We start from the raw sequence: 19,234 nt of genomic DNA on the forward strand, positions 1-19,234 counted from the left end.
TGTGATCAAAGAAGTATGTATCGAAAATCACCACTTGCTCAGAACTGTAGACAAAATTATTCCATCTAAATATTGCATCTAAACATAAGTGGATTGTCCTTGCTTGTCCTTCATAATCTGGTAAGGAATCATAGAAAGCAGAAGCTGGAAGATTAATAAGACTGTCAGGGTTCCGACAGATGCCCTAATTAAATCATGAGTCTCAAGTCAAGCTTCAAAAGAAATCCAGTTATTTATTAGGAGCTTCATGCTGGCATGGACCAGGTGGAGCCAACTCTGACCTTAGTTAATTTGTGCTTTGCCTTTGACCCTGTTTCCCTCGCCCCCAATATGTGTCATCAGTTACATTCCGCAACAAAGCAATTTCACGAGTTGTAAAAGTCACTCCCCTCCAGTCATTGTGGGTTTCTGTGGAGATGACCTTGGCGTATTGGTTGGAATGTGCCTTGTTTTGACTGAGATACCAGCTCCTTGATGCAGCTATGAAGTTTGCTTTACCATCCCCTTGTCTATGGCAACTCGAGAGAATTCAACTCCCATCACTTCCTAAAGACGACCTGGGCAAAGTAAAGATAGTTTGAGTACAGGTATAGATTTTAGTGTTGCGATTCCCCCCCAGACTTATTTGGGCTGTCTGCGTAGAATTTAGCTATGAGGCAGTCAGCCTGGATGTTTCTACTCTTTACCCAAGACATCTCTGATAAGGGGGTAGCCCTTCTACTTGATTAGGTACTGGAGTTGTCTCCTGGGCCACTATGAGCCAAGCATTCGTTGCACCTCATAATGTGTTTGCTCCCCTATGACTACAGAGTCTGGGGGCTCATGGATAGTGGTCTCAGGGTTGACCCAACCACGGATTTTAAGAGCCGTTATGGAATACCAGGTGTATCATCCCTAACAGGTGGAGCAATTTTAATTGCACCGTGACCGGGTTGATGATCTTCACTATGGGGAATGGCCCCAGGAACTTGGAGATTTTTAGTTTAGCGTACAATTTAGAAGTACTTATACAGACAGCTTCTTCCTTGATAGATTCTGAGTTATGTGAGTTTGATCTGGCCCTGATGGATAACATTGTTTTTGTTTTATTTCTAATGCTTTTTATATCATTCAAAGCAGTTTCTAAAATGTCACATTCTAAAACTCTTATAAAGTATTTTAAAAACATGTTTAGTTTGCCTATATTATGTACTGTATATGCAAGATATAAACTATATGAAACTCTGTTCATCTTAGACAAAAAAGATCTCATATCTTGTTAATAAAATTCAGCAGATACTTCTAGTCATTTTTCAAATCATTTTTTAAATTAATTATGAAAAAAATCTAAATGGAACTGTTTTTAATGATAAAAGTAAAAAACTAATAAACAAACAAATAAATGTGAATGTGTAAACTGTGGGCTGAAGTGTTTTCTTAAACTTTATTATCTTCCTCCAATGGAAGTGCTAGGTGAGATAACTGAAACTATTATCCATTAACTGCAGCTATTATCTGTTTTTTGTAACCAAATAAGGAGAGAATACAAGCCAGTGAGAGCTAGCCCCACGCTCTTGTACTACACAAAGTAGTACAAAGGATTACCTGTACAAAGTGTAGTATATGTAGTTCTTGATTTTCAACCACAATTGAATCCAAAATTTATGTTGAGAAATTTATTAAGTGAGTTTTGCCCCATTTTATGACTTTTCCTGGCAAATTTGTTAAGTGAATCACTGAAGTTGTTGAATTAGTAACCGGGTTATTAAGTGAATCTGGATTTCCCATTGGCTTTGCTTGTCAGAAGATTGCAAAAAGTGATTACGTGACCCAGGACACTGCAACATCATAAATATGAACCAGATGCCAAGCTTCTGAATTTTGATCATATAACCACGGGGATGCTGCAAAAATTGTAACTGTGAAAAATGGTCAAGCCATTTTATTCAATGCTATTATAACTTTGAACAGTCACTAAATGAACTGTTCTAAGTCGAGAATTACCTGCATAGTATAGTGAGTACAGGTAAAAAAACAAAGCAGGAGAACTAGTAGAACTGATAAAGAAACAAAGACTGCAGGACTCAAGCAGAAAGCAATCCTTCTCTCCTAATTCCCAAATTGGTCTATATGTCCCTTAACTTTAGTTGTTTTCTATCTATCTATCATCTATCTATCTATCTATCTATCTATCTATCTATCTATCTATCTTATCATGGACATTAATCAAATTGGCAAATTATACGTTCAATGAAAGCTTTCTGAAAGTATAAAGAAATTTTATCAGTAGTAATGTCAGCCTCTACTTTGCTTGCCTGCTATCAGCTGCCATAGAAATAGGGAGGGTGGGGGCTTGTGATATTTGGGAGGGGAATCACTGGTACTGGAGGAATTATCAAGAAGGGAGTTTTGTTCTCAACATCTTCTGCGCATGCTAATGGCTCGTGTTTGAGCTTGGTTAAGGTCAACCGTCTCTGCATACCAACTGAATGAGGCCACTTGAAGATGCACCCCACATGACACCTTAGGGAGTTGCAGATTGGACATTGGGTTGGAATAATTGGGGGGAGGATCCTGGGTAAATGTTTGATATGTATACGTTCATGCCTTTTTGACTCAGATCTTGCTTTTCTTTCAATGCTTTCATTTCATATCCAGTAAAAGTACATTTATCTCTACTCAAATGGAATGGGGGTTTTCTTTCTTGGTTATTGACAGAGGCATGGCTGACATTAAGCAAGATCCCTCTTCACATCCATCCCGGAGCTTAAAACTTCCGTGGGGAGGTGCACCAACATGTCTAACTCCTGCAGTGACCAGGAGGACATGGGAGCTACTGGATCCTCCTTTCCCTTGGAAACGGAATGGGTGGCTGAACTGAATCTGGAGGAAAGATCAGTCTGGCCCAGATGGTCGCTGGGAGTGGGACAGAAGAGTGATCCCGAGAGACTCAAGCAGGGGTTACCACCAGCTGACGCCGACGACCGGAGGCTGCCGGGCAGGAAGCAGGAAAAGAGGATCCCATGATGACCAATGCTTTACACCTTCTTCAAGCAGCTTGGGAAAAGCGCCTTTTCCACGAAGGTCTTGCTGAAAGGGAGATTGGATTAGCCGAGCAGGCAGAGGGGGGAGCAGATGACCTGGCTAACCATGAAACAGCCCTGGGAGCTGCCACCAGAGCTGGTTAAGATAGAGGAGGTCCAACCCCAGCAGCCCTTCAAGCTCCTCCAAGGGGGGGAGTAGCCCCTGAAGGCGTTAAATTCCAAAGATTCCTCCTCTTGGAGTGTACGAATGGGATCCCAAAGAACTGGGAGGTTTTTTTAGTTCAGATTTGGAATTACATGCAACAATATGGTGAAGATTTCCCATTGGAGGATGCCAAAGTGAGAAGTGTTACTATGGCATTGGAGGGCAAAGATGCTGCATGGATGGTGGCATTGCACAATGTTGATCCCTCCTGCTGAGGGATTACAATGTATTTATGAAGGCCCTGAGGAAGCACTTTGATGACCCCCTCTCAAATCGGAAGGCAAGAACCAGGATGAAAACTTTAACTCAGAAGAAGAGGTCTGTGGCTGAGTGCATGTGTGGGGGTGGTCTGAGGAGGCGTTAATGAAAAGCTTCATGGATGGCCTTAACGACGATGTATACCAGAGGTATATAAATAGCTCCCCCTCCCCCGCAGCCTGTAACGCTGGTATGAGCTGGTAGCTGATGTGGAAAATGACTAGCCAGAAATCAATACCGTGGAGGCAGCAGCCGGAACAACCCTCCCACAACCCGTAAGAGGTCCCAAGAGCAGGAAAGGGGGAGTCTGCAACCAAGCCCCGGTCAATTGCCTGTTTCCGATGTGGAAAGGAGGGGCATCAGGCTGCCGACTGCTATTCTAATCCTGGCCCAAAACCAACCACAGCTGTAGGGAAGAAACCTGACCAGCAGCCAGGGAGATGCCGTGAAACTACCATGAAAGACATGGAAGTTGCTGATGTCCTTCCTCTAGGCCAGGAGGAAAAGAAAAACCCCTTCCTTTGGGAGAAAGTGAAATTGACCCAGATGATGACCATTTGGTAAGTCCCTGATCGGGCCCCATGACCATCCCAGTAGAATTAAAAGTACCCTCAACTGGAGCCCAGGAGAAGATGCTGGCCCTTTTAGATTCTGGCTGCACCCAGTGAGTAATTAGCTTGGAGGTGGTGGAAAAAATGGGTTTAAGACTGAGAACTATGAAAGTACCCATTGCCTTTTGTCAGTTGGATGGGTCAGTGGCGGGGAGGGGCAGGACATTTTGTAACCAAACAGGTAGAGATGTAGATGGGGGACTACCTAGAACCCTTGAGTTTTGTTGTTGCGCTGGGGATGGATCGGCCCCTCATACTGGGATTACCTTGGCTACAGAAATGGAACCCACACATGAACTGGCGGAAAGGGTAACTACGCATCCGTTTGGCTAAACTGACAGAGGGGGACGAAAAGACTTCCCACCTAGCAAGAGCTGTAACAGACTTAGCAGCTTTTACGTGTGAGAAACTTAAGGGAAAGAATTCTGAAAGAATATTGGTACCTCAAAGAGGCTTTCAGCGAAAGGGCTTCTGACAAGCTCCCTCCCCACCATGTCACAGATTGCAGATTGCATAAAAATCCTTCCACAGATTTACTTGATGACCCCACGCAAACTGGAGGAATTATGCAATTTCATTGATAAAAACTTAAAGAGGGGGTTCATACAACCTGCTAGGCTACGGGTGGCCATGCCAGTCTTATTCCAAGAGAAAAAAGATTGTTCTCTTTGCTTGTGTGTCAACTACAAAAATCTGAATGCCATTTGCGTGGAAAATATGTACCCTTGCCCCTCATGAAGGACATGTTAGCTCACTTGGCCAAGGGGAAAATTTTTACGAAATTAGATTTAAGAGAGGCCTACTACAGAATCCGAATAAAAGAGGGAGATGAATGGAAGACTGCCTTTAACTGCCCTTTGCGGTGTTTCCAGTTTAGAGTCCTCCCATTTGGACTACAGGGGGCACCAGTTGTTTTTATGCAGTTGATTAATGAAGTGCTGCATGGACATCTGTTTGTTTACATCTGTTAGTTAGGGGGTGTTAGTTTACCTTGATGACATTTTTGTCTAAAGAGAAACACATGAGGAATACATAAAACTGGTGCACTCAGTCCTGAAGAAACTCTGAGCCACTGAACTTTATGCCAAATTGTTTAAGTATGCATTTCACAAGGAGAAAATTGACTATTTGGGGTCCCACATCTCTCATGAGGGTATCAAAATGGACCTGGAGAAAGTCAGGGCTGTTATTAAATCTTTGAATTGGATTATCGAATGTGAAGTCACTTTAGAGAAGTTGAAAAGGCTGTTTGCAGCTGAACCTGCTTTAAAACACCCTGACATGGATACACCCTTTGTGGTCCAAGTAGATGCAAGTGACATGGCCATGGGGGCATTGTTGCTCCAAATGAACACAGATGGAAACCTGCAACCTTGCGCCTTCATCTCCTGAAAACTAACAGAAATGGAAAGAAGATGGGCAATTTGGGGAAAGGAAGATTTTGCAGTCTGATGGGACTTGCTAACGTGGCGGCATTTCCTTGAAGGGACTAAACACCCATTTGAGGTATGGACTGATCATAAAAACCTTGAAGCGTTAAAAACCCCACAGAAATTGTCACCTAAACAAGTTCGCTGGCACAACATTTTAACTGATTTCACTTTACACTAAAATACATCCCTTGGGAAAAGAACTTTATGGCTGATGCCTTGTCCAGGCTACCCCAGTACAACAGTGCCAGATTGGTGGTGATTCATCCAGTCATTCCAGCTGAACACCTAGCTGCTCCAATGGTCACCAGGAGCCAGGGAAAAGTGGATTTGGGGGTGCTCACTGATCTGGTAAAAAGGCTGAGGGAAAGCTTTGCATCTGATGAATCGTTCAAGCTACACTCCGATGAGTGCACCATGCAGGATGGCCTTGTGTGGGTAGGAGCCAAGCTGTATGTTCCTGCTAGCCTAAAAAGCATTGTCCTTCAACAGGCCCATGACTCAAGAATGGCGGGGCATTTTGGTTTTGTGAAGACATTACATCTGGTTGAAAGGGAGTTCTGGTGGCCTTCTTTGAAAAAAGACATAGAATCCTATATAGCTAGTTGTCCCGTTTGTGAGGCTACAAAGAGACCACCAGGGAACTACTGCTTCAAAGTGTCGCCCGGCCTGGTGCACCATGGAAGGAGATATCGATGGATTTTATTATCGAGTTACCATAAAGCCTGGGAAATACTGTCATCTGGATGATCACCAATTTGTTCTCCAAGCAAGTGCATTTTGTGCCCTGTTCAAAGATTCCATTGGCAAAAATACTGGCTAAACTGTTTATTTTGCATGTCTATAGGTTACATGGTGTTCCTGAGAGCATTATTTCAGATGGGGGGGGGGTCTAATTCACCTCCCTCTTTTGGAAAGAGTTCCTGAAGTTAATAGGCTGTGCCCATGGTCTAAGCTCCGCCCATCATCTGCAGACTAATGGGGCTTGTGAAAGGGCTAACTCGGTTCTAGAGCAGTATCTTAGGTGCTATGTCAATTATCAATTATAATTGGGCTGACCTCTTGCCCTATGCAGAGGTGGCATACAACAATTCAGTACATCGCAGTACTAGAATGATCTTTTAAAGTAGTGTTCAGCCAGGATTTTGTACCTATTCCTGAATAGTCTCGGAAGAAACCACAGAACTTATCTTTGTCCGAGTGGAGTGATCAACTTCAACATTTCTGGCGTATGACTCACAAAGCCTTAGACGCAGCTCACCAAGCACACAAAAGACAAGCTGATAAAAAAAAGGTAAAAGCCAAAAGAATACCAGGTTGGGGAGAGGGTATTCTTGTCCACTAAGTTGCTTCAAACTACCCAGAAGTCGAAGAAACTGGATCCAAAATATGTGGGTCCTTTCCCCATTGTTAAAATTGTGAATCCTGTGTCAGTGCAATTGGAATTGCCAAAAACCCTTAGGAGAATCCATCCCGTGTTCCATGTGAACTTACTGAAACCGGAACACACATCTTTAATGCGTTCACCTCAACCCCCACCCACTGTTCTCCTCCTTATTGAAGGAAAACAACATTTTGAGGTTAAGGAAATCTTGGGTTCCAGGAAACACAGGGGATGAATTCACTATTTGGTGGCCTGGAAACATTTTCCTCCATCCCATGCTGAGTGGGTGAATAAGTCTGATGTCAGAGCTCCCAAACTTTTGCAAAAGTTCCATTCTAAGTATCCTGATAAACCCTAGTTGTGATGTATATATATTTTGTTATTGTTGTTGTCCCGTTTATCTTTTTCTCCAGGGATGATGTCCTTTCTGAAGGAGGACTGAATGTCAGCTTCTACTTTGCTTGCCTGCTATTGGCTGCCATAGAAACGGGGAGGGTGGGGGGCTTGTGATATTTGGGAGGGGAATTACTGGTATTGGAGGAGTTATCAAGAAGGGAGTTTTGTTTTCACCATCTTCTGCGCATGCTGATGGCTCGTGTTTGAGCTTGGTCAAGATCAACCGTCTCTGCATACCAATTGAATGAGGCCACTTGAAGATGCGCCTCATATGACACCTTAGGGAGTTGCAGATTGGACATTGGGTTGGAATAATTGGGGGGAGGGTCCTGGGTAAACGTTTGCACCTTTTTGACTCAGATCTTGCTTTTCTTTGCTGCTTTCATTTCAAATCCAGTAAAAGTACCTTTATGTCTACTCAAATGGAGTTGGGAGTTTTCTTTCTTGATTATTGAAGGAGGCACACCTGACAAGTAGTATATTCTGGGAAGTCATACCACAAAAATGTTTCCCACTATGCAAGCTTTATATGCAAATATTTATATCTGACTGACAATTTTTTAAAAAACATTAACTTTTTATCTTAATCTTTATTATCATAGTAATACAACAATACCTTGGAAATTTTGAGGAATTAAATGGTGAGAATATAAGTTCTAAATATTTAAGCAATGTCAGTATATAAATAATATGGTATGAAATAAGACAGGAAGTACATGGGCTGCATGAGGGTACAAGTGGGTATTATATAATTATAGTTAGTAAAATAGCAGATAATTATGCTTTCTTTCTATATAGAAATACAGGTAGTCCTCGAATTATAACAGTTCATTTAGTGACCATTCAAAGTTACAATGGCACTGAAAAGAGTGTCTTATGACCATCCCAAAGGTGCTTTTTTCAAGAGGCAACTGGACTTTCTGATTTTTCTTTGAAAATGTTTCGCTTCTAGAAGAAAGAATAACAATGATGGAGGGAATGGAGGGAATTAAAAGGCAAAAGAAGACAGATGGATTACCACCAGAATTATGTAAAACCTTACAAGACGTATTAAGTAATGCAATGTTGGAACTATTTAACAAGTTATTAGGAGAGGCAAAGATGCCAGCTACATGGACTGAGGCATATATAACTCTTTTTTTTTTAAACAAAGTTTTCTTGGTTTTTTTAAAATTTACAAGGGAAAAGGTAGTGGAAAAGGTATACAAATTTTTGCAGTTGCAAAGTGTGGTAGGCGCCCCCTCCCTCCAAACTCATAGTATACATCTGGGTAGAAGTCATTAATACATAATCATATATAATCAGCATATTAATTCCATTGGTACTTTCAATCAGTTTAATACATAGTAGTATATAGTCCACATGTTAATTCCATTGGTACTTTCGATCAGTTTATGTCAAAAAGATTTTCTTATTCATTTTTGTGATCTGAGCTTTCTTGGTATTGCCCCATCTCCCCCCGCCGACAGAGCTCCGGCCCCTCCCGTGTCCTGCATATCTGTTGTAGGATCTTCTGTTTTTTCTAGGTGTGTTTTGTTTTTTTCCATAAAGGCCTGTGCCTCTATGGGTGTGTTGATTCTAATTCTTGTCTCCTCCCAGAATATTAACATACCTTCAGGCATCAACTATCTGAACCACACCCCCTTCTGGTATAATTTATTTGCTAATTGCGAATATTTTTTTCTTTTTTCCCTCACTTTCTTGGGGATCTGCTTCAGAATGGTTATTTCCCTATCATGGTATGTTAAGGCTTGCCCCCTTTGTGCACCCAGAATTTCGTCTCTTGTGCTTTTTCTAAGGAATTTAATATGTACCTCCCTGGGTACGTTGTGTGTTCTAGCATAGGCTGAGTTCACTCTATAAACCAGGTCTATCTCCCATTCCATCTGTTGTTTTTCTTTATGAATATATTCAGCCACAATATTTGTCATGATGTCCCTTATATTTTCATCATCTGCTTCCATCACGTTTTGAAATCTAAGATAAAAGGACATTCTCTCAAATTCTGTTTTCATCTGTTGGGTATCAAGTTCTTTGTTTCCCTTCCGCACCACCTCCACCACCTCCCTCATCTCAGCCGCCCCACCCTCCAGAAGGTCCAGTCTCTGTGAGTTCTTATAAATTTGGGCCTGGTTCTCTTTAATTTCTTCTTTCATCTCCTTTAGTTGTTTCTTAATTTCCTCTTGTCCCTGTAAAAGTTGCTGAAGCATTTGTTGCAAATCCATCTCTGTACTTTTAGGTTGCATCAGGTCTGTTATCTTTGATTGTGTAGCAGGGCTGGAAGTTGCTGATGTCGGGGCAGAGGTAGCAAAGCCAGGCTTTCCAGGAGGTGGTCTTTTAGGAGGCATTGTTTATAGAATAAAGAGTTCAGTCAGTGTAGAGAATGGACAATTAGAGCGGCAGAGCAGCCAGATGAGTCCAGGAGGCAGAAGGTCCAGGCAGAAGAGAATTTCTCTAATCACCCTGGCAGTAGAGCAAAGTTTTTCACTCCAGGGAGTTCAAAGAGTAGCAATCCACAAGAGATTTATCTGAGTAGCACGGAGACAAAGACCGGAAGCCTGAGTTTTTAAAGGTGGAGTCAGGTTTCACAGTTCATGAAGACAACGGAAGTGTGCCATCTTGCCCTGCCAGCTTCGGGTTTAGAGGCATAACAAAGTTTTTAAAGTTCCCAAAGTTTTCAGATCATCAGTATATTATGGGGTTAAGTTCAAAGAAAGTCACTTTAAGCAAGGGTGTGGCATCATTGGTTGGCTCTCCCTCCTCCTCCTTCCCCTGGGGCTGAGAGCAGAATTGTTCCAAGCCGCCTGTCCGAGGGGGGGGGAAATCCCCCTCCCTCCAGCCGCGCCTCTCAAGTTAGCCGAAAGAAAAGGTTTTAAACTGCTGGGAAATTCTTCAAGTCAGTAAAGGGAGTGGAGGGGGGTTTGCGCCTCACCGCACCGCAGCTGTTTCCTTCTGCTTGTTCATTCTCCGCACAGCCTTCAGCGAGAACGCCCACACGTCCTCCGATCTGCTCCCCGGTGCCTTGGGCGAAGCGGGGGACCTCCCGCCGGCCGCCGCCGATCCAGGGATCCCCGCGGTGCCGCCCCTCTGGCAGGACGCCTCTGAGGGGCGTCCTGTGCTCCCCAAGAAGTGGGGAAGCCCACCGAGGAGCCGGAGCGAGCAAACACTTGCCCGTTGCTGGTAGCTGCCGGAACTGGAAGTCGGCATATATAACTCTTATACCAAAAGAAAAGGCAGACTTACAGCAAGTAAAGAACAACAGACCAATTTAATTACTAAATGTGGATTACAAAAATTTTGCATCAAAAATGGCAGAAAGGATTAGATTTCGGGTCCCTGCAGGCGACGGACGTTTCATCTGCCGCTTGTCTTCTCGGTGGGCTCCGTTTAGGAGCACAGGGGGCTTTGGAGGGGTCCCCTGCTGCAGGGCGGCTTGTTAGAACCCCCCAGACTCGGCGGCAGCCGGTGGGGGTTTTTCCAGCTTCGCCCCAGAAGCCGGGGAGCAGAAGGGGGAGCATGCTTGCTCCTTCGCCGAATGGGTTCCAGGAGGAATAAGTTAATCAAAGGAAGTGTGGCTGAAATGTTGGTCATGGAGGATCCTTCCTAATGTCTTCAACTATCGGTAACGGATAAGCAGCAGACTATCGTAAATTCCTATTCAATCTATTTAAAACCAAAGATTAGAGGGGGGAGTTGTTTTTTTTAACTCCCCCTTGGACAAAGCAGCATTTAAACTCTCTGTCTCTACTTTGGAATGGAGAGAGAACAAAGGCTGACTTGCCACTTGAATTAACTATGGGAGAAAGACTGAAATCACAGTTGCAAGAGTGCTTGCTGTGCTGTTTTTAAAAATCAAAACTTTTGCTCTTCTCCCTGCGAAAAGGAGGAGTCAAGATGACTCCCCTCCATTCTCGTTTTTGTACTTATAAATGAAGTCTGCCTTTTGAAACCACTCTGGGGGAAAAAATGATAATTTCTGGCATCTTTTAATGCCTCCCTTGAGGGTGCTCTGGATCTCTTCTGCTATGTGGACTTTCTGGATTTTGATTATTTGGTTTCTCTCTTTCTGGTGTACCTCCATATCTTGGAACAGTGAAGGAGAATTAACTTTTTACTTTCGGATTCGCCTGCTACCTTGGACCAGCCCGGCTGCGCGCTCCAATGACGCCATTATCTTTGTAAAAGACTTACCATCTCTGAACTTAGACAATGGGACCTAAGAAACCACCAACGGGCAAGTCACTATTGGCTCCCGTCTCAGCGACTTCCAGTCCAAGTATCCAGCAGCCGAAAATTACTTCATTGCTACAGAAAGAAATGGCTGGAGAGAGCTCAAAAGAATTATCTGTCAACCAATGTTTCAGGAAATTATGAGAAGTCAAAATGAACTGAGGAAGGAAGTGGCAGATCTCAAAGACGAACTCAGAGGGGTACAACATAACAGAACAGAAAATAGACAAAAATTGTGGTGCTGGAGGAGGGAGCAGCTGGGATGGGGGAAAAGGTTAAGGAGGTCCGAAAGGGAAATTTAGAACTGGAAAATTTTATGGCCAAAATAGAATTTGAAAGAATGTCTTTTTTTCTCAGGTTCCAGAACCTACCAGAGACAGAAAATGAAGATCTTAAAAATATTATGAGCACAATTTTAGCAGAATATCTTAAGAGAAACAAAGAGCAGATGTGGTGGGATATGGACCTAGTTTATAGAATTAATTCAGCATATGCCAGAACCCATAATGTTCCAAGAGAGGTACATGTTAAATTTCTCAGGAGGACCACGAGAGATGAGGTGCTAGGGGCCAAAGGGAGGGACCTTTAAAATACCAAGATAAAGAAATTACCATTCTAAAGCAAATTCCGAAAAAGATAAGAGAAAGAAGGAGGACGTATTCTTCCTTATCAAAGAAACTATACAATAGAGGAATTTGGTTTAGATGGTTATTGCCAGAAGGAATGCTGATTTTCCGGGAGGGAAGCCGAATTAGAATTAAGACAGTGGATGAGGCCGAAGCCTTTATTAAAAAACATTTTTCTCTCCCAGAGGACAAAGATAGCGGAGGTGGGGAAAAAGGCAGCAATGTACAAGACATGGGGAAGGGAGGGCTATGGCTCCACCTGGGGACAGGGAGGAGGGAGCAAAGGCTCAGGTTACAAAAATAAATATATCTGAAATATTATTGTAATTGTTGATATACTAGAAAGTGACAAAGAAAGAGATGATTGAACACATGGTTGATATAAAGTAAGAATTCTGTTTATGCTTATCTTTTATGTTATTTTTAAAATTGTAGAAGCGTGAGATTTGGAGGGATTTCTACTACTAACATGGGAGCTACCAAAATTTTCTATGTACCCTATTACCTTTTCCCCATAAATGTTTTAAATAATTTTTTTTACAAAAAATAAAAATAAATAATGGCAGAAAGAATTAAAGAGACTCTTAAGCGAATTTATACACATGGACCAAAATGGATTTCTACCTAAGAGACAGATTAGAGACAACATGCAGATTGTACTGAACATGTTAGAGTACTATGAAGCTCATCCAGAGAAACAAATGCTGCTGCTATTCTTGGACACACAAAAGGCTTTTGACAATGTGGACTGACAATTTATGATAATGCATTTACAATTGATGGAGTTGGTGAGGTGTTTATAAACATAATTAAAACTATTTATAATAATCAATCAGCAAAGGTGATGGTTAATGATGATATGATGGAAAAGGTAGCAATTACAAAGGGAATGAGGCAAGGGTGCCTAATATTTCCATTATTATTTATATTAATACTAGAGATCCTGAACAGAGAAATGAGACAGAATAAAGAAATAAAAGGGATTAGGATTAAAAAAGAAGAATATAAGCTACAAGCATTTGCTGATGATTTGGTGTTTATTATGGAAGATCTGATAGAAACAGGACCGAAACTAATTGAAATAATAGAAGAATATGGAGTGGTAGCAAGATTGAAAAGAAACAAAGATAAAACAAAAATTCTGGTGAAAAATATAAAACAGAAAAACAGAAAAGAGAGTTAATGGGAAAATTGGATATACAGATAGTGAAAAAAGTGAAATATTTGGGTATTCAATTGATATCAAGATGTGTAACAATAAAGGAGGATAACTATTATAAGGTGAGAAAACAAATAGAATTAGACTTGGAAAATTGGAGAAATTTACAACTACCATTAATGAGAAGAATAGCGATAATAAAAATGAATATATTATCAAGAATTTTATATCTATTTCAAACAATACAGATAAAGCTAGAGAAAAAATACTTTGAAAATATGAATAAAATAGTGGGGAAATACATATGGCAAGGGAAAAAAGCAAGAATTAATATAAAAATACTACAAGATGTAAGAACCAGAGGCGAGTTTGGATTACCAAATTGGGATTTGTACTATTAAGCAGCTGCCCTAACTTGGATGAAAGAGTGAATTTTATTGAGAAATACAAGATTATTGACTTTGGAAGGACATGATTTGCAACTAGGTTGGCATGCATTTTTGTGGTATGATAAAAGTAGGGTAGATGGCTATTTCCAGAGACACCACATAAAGAATGGACTATTAAGAACATGGAAAAGTAAAAGGAAAACATTACTTAGAAATACCGATGTGGCTTTCAACAATGGAAGCATTGACACATCCAAACATTAGTAGTATGAAGAATGTTATTAGATACAAAGATATTTTAACAGAAAGGGGGGAATCAAAACAAAAACAAGAGTTAGAAGAACAAGGGATTGATATAGGTTGTTTTCACAATTGCAAATACAATCAAGATACGAAAAATACAAGGAGTATGGTTTTAACTTGGGAAGTTCAGAGCTGGATTAGATACTTATGGGAACAGAAAAAAGAACTGTCAAGAAATTATATAGCTATCTATTAAAAATCAGATTAGAAGAAGTGGGTAAGGATACAATGGTAGCATTGGCAAAGGATTTTGGTTATACAATTGTACTAGAGAAATGGTAACAACTATGGGAAAGGAATTACAAATTAACTATGTCAATAGTGTACAAAGAAAATTTATACAAAATGTTTTATAAATAGCACGTGTCACCTGAAAAGATAGCAAAAATGTTTAAAAATAAATCAGCAAAATGCTGGAAATGTCAACAATGTACGGGTTCATATTGTCATATGTGGTGAACGTGTGCAGAAGCAAGGAACTATTAGATTAAGATAAGAACATGGTTAAAAAAAATGTTACAGCGAAATATAGAGCTTAGGCCAGAGATATTTTTATTGGATATCCTTCCAGAGAAATATAAAAAAGAAACTACATCTTTGATTATACATGTAACTACGGGAGCGAGCATTGTATTTGTACAGAATTGGAAATCAAATAAGATACCAACAGAAGAGATAACAAAAAAAATTAGATTGTGCAGAGATAAACAGGTTAATTTTGAGAATAAAGGATAAAGAGGAATCGGTGCAATTCAAGACATGGGGAAATTTTATGATTGGTTAGAGAAAGGAATCTAGAAAAGAAACCAAGAGAGAGATATAGAACCTAAATGAGACACTATTAAATGGAAAAGGGGTGGGGGTAGAGGGGGGAAATAGAAAAGAAAGTATTAATATATAAGTATATATTCAAGAATGAGATATAGAGGAAAAAAATAGTTAGGACATGATAATGAAGAAAAGGGAATAGGAAAGGATAAGCATAAAATTATAACAGGATTTGCGGTAATACCTTCCCGAACATACACCAGTTCAGCGTTGAAAAGAGATAACCACAACAGAAAAGGAAAGAAAGAGAGGAGAAGAGGAGAAGAGAGGAAAGGGGAGAGAAGGAAGAAAGAGGAAAGAAGAGGAAGGAGGGAAGGGATAGAAAGAGAAGGAGAGAGAAGAAGAAGAGAAAGAGAGGAGTAGGGGAGAGGCAAAGGAAGAAGGAAAGGGAAAGGAGAGGAGGAAAGAAGAAAGTAGAGAAGGGAGGGAGGGTGAAAAGAAAAGAAAAAATAGGGTGGTGATAATACAAAATAGGTGTATGGGATGGTAAGCAAAGGAATCCAGAATGTATATTTTAACCTTTTATATGGAAAAACAAATATGTAAAAATGATAAATGTAAATAAGAAGAATAACTATGTGAATCCAAGCTTGGATGAGAAGCAAAACATCTTCAAAGAAAAATCAGAAAGTCCAGTTGCCTCTCGAAAAAATCACCTTTGGGACAATCAGGACCTGGGTGACTGAGAAGCTCCATAGACAGGTCTTATGACCATTTTTCACACTTGTCATAATGGTTGCAGCATTTATGACAGTTGCAGTGTCCCAGAGTCATGTGATCCCCTCTTGTGATCTTCTGACAAGCAAAGAAACAAGATTCACTTAACAACCATGTTACTAATTTAAGAACTGCAGTGATTCACTTAACAAATGTGGCAAGAAAAGTTGTAAAATGGAACAAACTCACCTAACAAATTTCTCACTTAACAACATAACTTTTGGGCTCAGTTGTGGTTGTAAGTTGAGGACTACCTGTACATAACACAGCAATCATGTTCTGAGACCTAATATGAGCTGAAATAGCATAGATGCAGCACCATGTAAATTCTATATCAATATTACAATATAGAAAAACAATTTTAGATGTATTTTTAATGATTGTCATAAAAGAGGCATTCCTGAAAACAATAGTTGAAATGTTTTAGCAAAATGTATCTTTAGCTAAAATAACTCAGAGTTTTCAGCAATCCATGTGACAATTCCTAGCTTTTTACCAGTTTTGCTAAATGACACAATATTTTCATAAATTCAAAAATAAATATTAGTTAGGATTTTCTGAAGCATTTAATATTCAAACAGAAATATCACTGTAGCGTTTCCTTCCCTCAATGTAATTTAGTCCAACTGTAAAAAAGAGTAATTTGAATATTAAAAAGATTGAACATCACTTTTGCTAAAAACTGCTGTGCCACCTTAGAAATGTCAGCTTTACTATTGTACAGAGCATTGGCTCCATCAAATGGTAGAGTGCTAAACTGCAGGTTTCTGTAAGCAGAAAAGTGTTTACCTAAGTTAATGTTGATTTTTGGCAATTGCATGGACTACAATCTGTAGTTTTCTTGGCAATGTTAGAATGAATGAGCTGGAAGAGATCTTGGAGGTATTCTAGTCGAGGCCCTTGCTCAAAAAGGAGAACCTATATTATTTCAGATCAGTGACTGTCTAGATTGAATGTTTTCAGATTTGGTTTGCCATTGCCTTCTTTTTGGCCTGAGAGAGACTGAGATTGGCCAATGGTCACCCAGCTGGCCTTGTATCTAAGGAGATATTAGAACTCCAGAGTTCCTCAGTTTTTAGCCTGATGCCTTAACTCATACACCAAACTAGCTCTTTTAGACGCATGAAGAAAACTAGCCATAAAATTTAAAATTAACATATACAATAGAAAATGAATGTATCAGGCTAAATGTTGTTAAGGAAGTCTTCAGATTTCTGTGTCTCTTGTTCAGTTTCATTGTGCACTTATATTTTTTGAAATGAAGCAGAACACTTTATATAAACCATGTCTAATTTTATAAATATTTCTATTCTTGTATACTGTTTTTTTAATGTAACTTAGACTGTACTTGTCTCCATAGGGAAATTGAACCAATTTAGCAATAAACTTTGTTGTATTTTTCTCAAACTTTTCCAACTTTACAATATTATTAATGAACTGTATCAATTGGAAGAATATATGGCATTCTAAGAGAAGCATGTATAATAGATTTAGATAAAAGCACAAGATCTGGCAATTTATTTTTATCTTTTTTTCTAAATACAGCCAGTCCTCAACTTACGATTACAATTGAGCCCAAAATTTCTGTTGCTAAATGAAACATTTCTTGCCACAGTTGTTAAGTGAATCACTGCAGTTAGTAAATTAGTAAAATGGTTGTTAAATGAAACTGGTTTCCCCATTGACTTTGCTTGTCAGAAGATCACAAATGGTGATCACATGATCCTAAACACAGTGCAATCATCATAAATATGAGTCAGTTGCCAAGCATCTGAATTTTCATCATGTGACAATGGGATGCTGCAATGGTCATAAGTGTGAAAAACTGTCATGTCACTTTTTTAGTGATGTTGTAACTTTGAACTATCACTAAATAAACTATTGTAAGTCGAGGACTACCTTTATTCCCAAGAGATAATTTAGTTTTCTAGTCAAGTGTCTCCAACCACTGGCCACAGAGCAGTACCAGCCCACAGCATCTTAGGAATTGCTCAGCACAAGCTTCATCTACGCATGCAGGATGTAGGTAGCGTTTGAAACCACACACACACACGCACACATCCCTGGTGTCCAAAAGATTGGGGGCTGACAATTGACATTTTCATCACACTAGTCACTTTGACCTTAAGATCTCTTTCTATGTTACACACCACAACCTCAGAAAATAGATACATAAATGAAATTTGTTATGTTTGTTTCAAAATAAGCATAAATAAGTTATTTGGGGATGCAATAGTTGCTAAGGAGACACAGCAGCTCCTCAGAGTTTATTAGCAGAAAACTGAACTGGTAAGCTACTATGCACTAGTTCAGTAAAGATCAAGCTGAATCTTTTTAAAATGAATGAATTATGATTAAAAGGAACATATTATAGAAGAACATATGAAAATATGTATAATGCTGGAATCATATATGTCCTTATCATGACATAGCTATTTTGAAGCAGGCTAGGTTATTTTTAACAAGATGTATTTAAGACAGTAACAGTTTTACCTGTATGGCTGCAAACACTTAATACCTGTGAAAATTGTCTAAATGTTGTTTATAAATAAATATTATTCCATTCTACCACTTTCTCAGAAGGCAATATTTAAACAAAAATGCATATTTGCAGTTTTAAATCAATTCATTTTATGCAACACTTACAACTGTTCTTCCTCTTTTGCTTTCTTGTCAGAAACCAGATAAACTGTTCCAAAACTTCCATGTCCAAGTTTTTGACAAATATTGTATCTTCCTGCAATCAGTGCTTTTGAGTGAATAAAAATAGGTGTAAATGATGTACCATGCTTAACCGCTTCCTGGAATTTCAGCATTACTCCATAGAACCAAGGTAGCTCAATAATTAATACTGAAGCTATAAAATTTATAATATCTTGATCATGAAGGATTATTCACCTGCAAGAGAAAAAAGAATATTCAATATACTGAAATTTATAAGGAAAAAGAATATTCAATATACTGAAACTTATAAGATACTTAAGAATAGGTTTAACTTACTTATTTTCCATTATATTATTGTAATACTAGTGCAGTAGAAGATCTTATAGAAGCAATTTTCTCTTATATTCAACCTTCACTGCCACAACAAAGTATATCACTAGCTGTATTTGAACATACTAGCCCAAATTACCAGAATCATAGTTTATCAATTGCTAGGATGGGCATAACACAATGAACCATAAACAACTCCATCACATTTATATTATATATTGCTTAATTCCTTTATTTTTATTTATATCTTAGAAACCTGGCTCATGCTGTTGCAGAAAATGACAGTCTTTAGACTTCTCAGGATACAGGAGGAGTTTATTTGGCAGCCAGGTTCAGAAAGTTAGCACATGGCTAACATTGCAAATTCTGAACAACCTTCATTATCGAAGCACGTATTCTTATACATTCTCAAAGACAGCGTAACACGGAAACACTTAACTCATTTCTTATTGGTTCCCTTGAGGAAAAAGTCTTATAAGGAGATGGGGGTCTTACTTCTCCTTTTGTTACAGGTATGGACTACATGTCATTAACGAACTTTAATTGAACCTTGTGGTTTTGGACTTTTGACATAGGGACATTTGCTGGAACATGTTGTGGTTGAAGGCTGATGACATTTCCCTGTCCCTTTAAGCAAGCTTCTAACTGTGCCTTTTATGCCACATCTTCATTCTTACATTT

General features: G+C 39.5%; 1 protein-coding gene across 2 annotated transcripts in view; it reads right to left on the minus strand.

Annotated features, from left to right (window-relative positions):
* The window catches only part of NEK11 (NIMA related kinase 11), a 193,745-nt gene that overhangs the window by 148,977 nt on the left and 25,534 nt on the right, over positions 1 to 19,234 (minus strand). For both annotated transcript variants that reach the window (XM_081971081.1, XM_081971082.1), the window contains exon 2: positions 18,206 to 18,457. In XM_081971081.1, the coding sequence (XP_081827207.1) occupies positions 18,206 to 18,375 (170 nt within the window). In that variant the 5' untranslated portion in view covers positions 18,376 to 18,457. The remainder of the gene's footprint in view (positions 1 to 18,205; positions 18,458 to 19,234) is intronic.

Source organism: Natrix helvetica, assembly GCF_964273705.1.
Source record: "Natrix helvetica genome assembly, chromosome: Z".
NCBI classification, from domain to species: domain Eukaryota; kingdom Metazoa; phylum Chordata; class Lepidosauria; order Squamata; family Natricidae; genus Natrix; species Natrix helvetica.